Source organism: Panthera tigris, chromosome E2, assembly GCF_018350195.1.
Source record: "Panthera tigris isolate Pti1 chromosome E2, P.tigris_Pti1_mat1.1, whole genome shotgun sequence".
NCBI classification, from domain to species: Eukaryota; Metazoa; Chordata; class Mammalia; order Carnivora; family Felidae; genus Panthera; species Panthera tigris.
In genome coordinates, this window is record NC_056674.1 from 20,566,661 (window position 1) to 20,572,660 (window position 6,000).

At 49.9% G+C, this 6,000-nt stretch overlaps 1 protein-coding gene across 4 annotated transcripts in view; it reads right to left on the bottom strand.

Annotated features, from left to right (window-relative positions):
* DPY19L3 (dpy-19 like C-mannosyltransferase 3) overlaps nt 1-3,620 on the bottom strand; it is a 77,142-nt gene extending 73,522 nt beyond the window's left edge. For 3 of the 4 annotated variants that reach the window (XM_042970550.1, XM_042970548.1, XM_042970547.1), the window contains exons 1-2: nt 3,386-3,620; nt 1,528-1,669 (exon numbers count right to left, since the gene is read on the bottom strand). In XM_042970550.1, the coding sequence (XP_042826484.1) occupies nt 1,528-1,630 (103 nt within the window). In that variant the 5' untranslated portion in view covers nt 1,631-1,669; nt 3,386-3,620. The remainder of the gene's footprint in view (nt 1-1,527; nt 1,670-3,385) is intronic. The other variant, XM_042970549.1, reaches the window with a different exon arrangement.
* Nucleotides 3,621-6,000: the final 2,380 nt, after the last annotated feature.

Here is a 6,000-nt window from a genome sequence, read left to right on the forward strand (position 1 = left end):
ATGTAGCAAATTACAAAACAGCCAGGATCCCAACGTTGTAAAACCACGTGACTGCTTGAAGGTGTGCCTAGGCAAGAACACCGTTTCCACAGCAACATCAAGTTTCATGGATGACAGTCTCAGGATGGGTTTGTTTGTGGGAATACTTTCTTTCTTTCTTTCCTTTCCTTTTTTTTTTTTTTTTTTTTTTGCTTTTCTTTAGTTTTCAGGGTTTTTTTTTTCCTGACATGAATAAATACTGCCTCAGTAAAATGAAGAATCCTCAAGTTATGTTTTAATTTTAAAAAAAGCAAACTTGGGGGCACCTGGGTGGCACAGTTGGTTAAGTGTCTGACTCTTGATTTCGGCTCAGTTCATGATCTCACGGTTCATGGGACCGAGCCCCATGTCAGGCTCTACGCTGACAGTGCAGAGAATGCTTGAGATTCTCTCTTTCAAAATAAATAAGTGTATAAAAATAAAAAGGCAAACGTGAAGTTACATTGTGTAAGTCTTCAGAAAGTACTCTATCTTGTCCAAAACTGCTTATTTATTGGATGGCTGAATGGTTTGACTTCTCAGTACAGATTTATTTTATAAAACTGCTCCCCCCAAATTACTAGCTCTGGCTGATAAGAATTAACATGGCTGAGTTAATATGAATTCTGTCAGATATCCAAAATGGTGAAGAGACAAGGAATTTTTCATGCTTATTTTTTTTTTTAATTTTTTTAACGTTTATTTATTTTTGAGACAGAGAGAGACAGAGCATGAACGGGGGAGGGACAGAGAAAGAGGGAGACACAGAATCGGAAGCAGGCTCCAGGCTCTGAGCCATCAGCCCACAGCCCGACGCGGGGCTCGAACTCAAGGACCGTGAGATCATGACCCGAGCCGAAGTCGGACGCTCAACCGACTGAGCCACCCAGGCGCCCCTCATGCTTATTTTTAAAAATCTTTGACCATGCTTAGTTAAGAAAGCAACTCCACACTGGGGAAGTTCATAATTAAGGTCATTTGATGTACACTTAGCAAGAATCTTCAGCATTACGTAAACAACTTAACCAAGTTCTGACCACCACTCCCTCACAAACCAAAGGAGAAAATGTCAGGAATTCAAATAAGGAATAAAAAAATGTTTGATTCATCTTTCAATACCTTAACGAAATGAGAAAGTCACCCAAGCTAATGTTGTCTAGAGTGAACAGCATACACAAACCAGAAAAATTAGAAACAGACTAAAATCTGAAGCATGGGGGAAAGCACTACTTTAGAAAGTCAAAGATTGGCAAAACCAGAACCCACTGCACAGACAGCTGACAAACAAGGGGTTCCATCAGAGCTCTGTGACCTTTTATCTGGTCACAACTGTGAAACCAGGATCATCAAACTGCAGTCAAATCATCTGTCAAACTAAAACATCAGGGTATTAGAACAAGTTTCCTCAAATGTTAGGGCTCACCAAATCTGTACCCTATTGGAGAGTGATATTTTAATACTGAAGAAATAATAGCAATCCAAAATGCTGCTTTAATTTAAGTCACCTACCAGATGGCAATTTATTTTCCAACTTCACATTTGCTTCTTGCGCTGCATAATCCTCAGGAACTTCCGTGGTTTTTACTCCTTTTCTTTGCCTGATGGATATCATGGTGTCAAAGACTTACGTGCATTGTTCTTCCAACCACTCCTACAAACAACATACAAGTAAACTGCCCATCCATACGCCAGTACCGTCTCCCCAACACACGCTTTGCTCCTCTGTGACTTGGAGCCTTGTCCCTGGCTTAGCATGCCCTCCCACTTTCCCATCAAATCTTTACCAGCCTTCAAAGCTACTGTCAAGGCACAACACAAATATTTACTTAATACCTATTATTAAGAGTTAAGAATACAGGTAAGCATCCCAGACAAGCCCCTGCCCTTCCTCCAAGAAACCTTCCTCTCTCGGTTGTGCCAGCCACTGCTGATCTTTCTCCATCCTGAGCCACTGCAGTTACCACGCAATTGGTCACATAATTATGCAGTTTTATATTATGTTCCACAGTTCCATACTATTCGGTAGTAAATCTGTTGATAGCCTGATTCTGAAGAAGTGAAATATTGTTTCGTCTTAGGTATCTGAATTTTAATACCGACGTTCTTTAAAACAATTCACACTGGAAACTTTAGGAATATGCCTGAGTGGTGATGGCAGCGGGGGTGTGCCAATCAGGGCAGCTGCTATCCCAGGGAGCAACAGTGGGAGTAAAGGCAGGGTGCAGGAGCCTGGTTTGGAAGCAGTGAGTGGGAGGCGAGGGAGTGGTGGCAGTGAGTAAGCTGGCGATGGTCCCCAGGAACATCTTGCTTCACTTCTCTGAATAATGAACAGCGTTTTACTAATTACTATTAAATATGACCAGTTACTGGACACGATTGTTTGGGCAGTTTATTAATAACCACCTTGCTCTAGAGAAAGAACAATCCAACCAACCAACATTATACAATTTATTCATTCATTCATAAAAAAAAAAAAAATGTGAGACGCAAAAACAGTTAAGTACAAGCACCGAAAATGAATCTGGACCAGCGAGGCAGGAAAAAGGGAGTGTTAGGCAAAGCCGTACTGCATTCATTAGATGGACTTATCCCCCAACTGGATAACTTGGATTCTTAGCCAAGAATCACGTCCTCCTAAGGGCTGGGGAAGGAGTTATAAATATCCCACATCGGATACACTCTAACAAGTCAGGACAGAAGGGCAACAAACATTTCCGCGCCAACTCTGTGTCGGGCAATGTGATAATCGCACCAACTGGGGAAACAAAAGTTTCCCCATAATGAAAGGGAATGCCATCTTCGACGTTGGAAAAGGGAAGTGAGAGCGACGCTCGTCCTCTACTCGGAAGGACCAGCACGCACAGAGCGACCGGGCACTGCAGGGCACGACACTCAGCTTCCCGCCGCACCCCAGCCTCACAGCGCCGAGTGTCCCCACCGGACACCGAGGGGCCGGCAGCGGCCGCCCAAGTTCAGACACTTGCTCCAGCTCGGCAGAGTCGTGCGGCCGCGGAGGCCAGCACCAACCAGGCCCTCCCTCCGCCCGCGCGGCAGGAGCCCGAAGTAGCCCGCGAGCGCCGCCCCGCCCCGCCCTCGGCAAACTTCCTCACTCCCGACCTGCCGCCCCCCGCCCCGCAGTTCGAGCGGACCCGCGAGCGCCGCGTCCCCCACCCTGGCGCCCCAGGGCGCCGCGGGGCCCGGGCCGCGCCCCCCGACTGCACGACGCGGCGGGACGACCCGCAGGCACCCGGTCGTTGCGGCTGATTCGGCGGAACATCGCAACGCAGGGCGCAGCCCGACCAGCCGCCGAAGCCTCGCACCCGCACGTCCCCTCGCTCCGCCCGCGGCCCGACACGCAGTCACAGACCTGCGGCCTCAGCCGTCCTGGCGCGCAGCTCCGGGCGGGGAAGGAGGCCGGCCGGCCGGGGGTGCCGAGGGCCGCGCAACTGCCCGCGATGCACCGTGAGGACAGGGAGGACCAGGCAGCGGCCACCGTGCAGCGAAAGAGCTTTGCGCGACACCAGAGAAATGGGGGACTGGGGGGCGTCCGCGGCCCCGAGGAAGGGGCGCGCCAGGGAGGCCGGGCCGCCGCGGGCGCGCCCATAGGTCCCGGGAGCCGTCCGTCAGCTCAAGTCCCCGCCCTCTCCAGGGGCGCCCCGCCCAGTCTCGTGCGGCGCCGGCCGGAAGGAAGCGGCACACTTCCGCTAGCCCCGTCCGCCCCGCCCGCCCCGCGTCCAGCCCCTGCGTGCCCCGAGCACACAGACCCCTGACCCGCGCGGCGCTTCCGCGAGCGTACGCGGCTGCCCTCCTCAGCCGCGGGGACGCCCGCCAGCCCCAGGGCAGAGCGAGAGGTGGCCACCCGGGGGAGGAGGGGCCCGTCTCCGAGGAAGGGTCGCCTCAGGTGTGCTTGCAAGAGACCGCGAAACCTTTTGCTTGTTCCCGTAGCTTCCTGCTCCCGGGTGCTGGTGGATGCGGGGGGCTCGGTGAAGGGTCTGGCGGACTGAAGCAGTTGACCGCTCGGGCCTCTCCCGCCTCCCGCGTCTCAGGCCTGTGGCGCCTTGTTTGCAGGTCTTGGCAGCCCCCCAGGACCCAGTGGCCGCCGGTGTGTGCTTGGAAGGCGCTTCCACTGCGGTAGAGAGCACCCGCAGAGACACTTTGGCCTCTCCGGAGACTCCCCCACCCCTACCGTTGGGGTGGGGGCGGCGCGCCCCTTCCTTAATCTTGCCTTCAAGGATATGCTTCTCTTGGTCTCCAGGACTAGAGTGAAGCCTTTTTTGAGGGCAGGTACTGTGCTTTTACCTGGGTATCTTTTCTTTTTATTTTTTTATTATTATTATTATTATTATTATTATTTAATTTTGGTTATTTACTTATTTTGAGAGAGAGCATGAGCAGGGGAGGGGCAGAGAAAGAGAGAGAGAATCCCAAGCAGGCCCCGTATTGTCGGCTTAGAGCCTGACTCTGGGCTCGGAAGTCACGAAGCATGAGACCTTGACCTGAGCGGAAGTGGGACCTTTCACAGACTGAGCCACCCACGCGCCCCTACCTGGCTACGTTTCTTAATCACACTGCATAGAAGGGTAGATGAAGCCTTCTGTCAGCAGATGCCCAGGCCACATGTTTAAGTTAAGGAATGGTCGTCTGGGTCCTCCACCTGTGAAAAGACTGTCCATCTGTCTAATTCCAACACGAAATTATTTTATCCAGGAAGTCAGTCACCCCTGTTGGGTATTTTCTCCTCCTCTGTGCGTCTGTTGCTATTAATAACAAACACACATTCTGTGCGAATGGATTGAGGTACCTGCTGGGTGGCTTTAAGAAAAATAAGTGTCAGCTGTTTTTTCAGATGGCATTTGTCATGTTTTAACTTGGTTGCTGGTGTCTTTGATGTTCCAGACTTGAGAGCAGAGCTTGTATTTGTAATCCATCTTTTTCGCGTTTAGATGCCTTCCATAAAATACTTTTGGGTGCTTAATAAATACATATGTGACCTGATTCCTCCTTAAATAGAATTTTCCCCCTTCTTTTTTTTTTTAAAAAAATTTTTTTTAACGTTTATTTATTTTTGAGACAGAGAGAGACAGAGCATGAACGGGGGAGGGGCAGAGAGAGAGGGAGACACAGAGTCTGAAACGGGCTCCAGGCTCTGAGCTGTCAGCACAGAGCCCGACGCAGGGCTCGAACTCGTGGACCGTGAGATCATGACCTGAGCCGAAGTCGGACGCTCAACCGACTGAGCCACCCAGGCGCCCCGAATTTTCCCCCTTCTTATTGTATATAGGGTTTTTTCCAAGATTGTGTATTTCTAAAATTGTGTGCTCTGGGGAAGAATGTGTCTGTGGTGCAATGTATGTCCCTTGAGTAAAGGAAACAGTCCTCAATATCAGCTCTTTGTTTTAGTATTAATGAAATGGTTTTTCCAGCAAGATAAAGCTTTGAGACTTACTTTTAAAAAGTATCTACTGCTGGAGGTTAAGTCTTCAGAATTAATAAATCAGTTAAGAATGAGTCCTGGGGCGCCTGAGCAGCTTAGTCAGGTAAGCGTCCAACTTCAGCTCAGGTCATGATCTCGAAGTTTATGAGTTGGAGTCCCGCATTGGGCTCTCTATTGACAGCATAGAGCCTGCTTTGGATCCTCTGTCTTCCTCTCTCTGCCCCTCCCCTGCTTGTGCACGCGTCTGCGCTGTCAAAAATAAACATTAAAAAATATTAAAAAAAAAAAAAAAAGGATGAGTACTTAGCTTTGATACAGTAACCATGGGGGTGATGGGTAACTAGCAGGCCCTGCCCTCAATGAGCTCTGGTCATGGACTGACTCCAGTGGTGTTCAGGAATACTTCTTGTTTGCATTATGTCTTGAAATCCATATGGATTTCTCCCTGTTGTGGCCCGCAGTGGTTAAGCTGTGGTCTTGTAGAAGTGTGCAATTCAAACTGTGGTCTTCGGGACCTGTGGCATCACTGTCACCATCTCCAAGGAGGT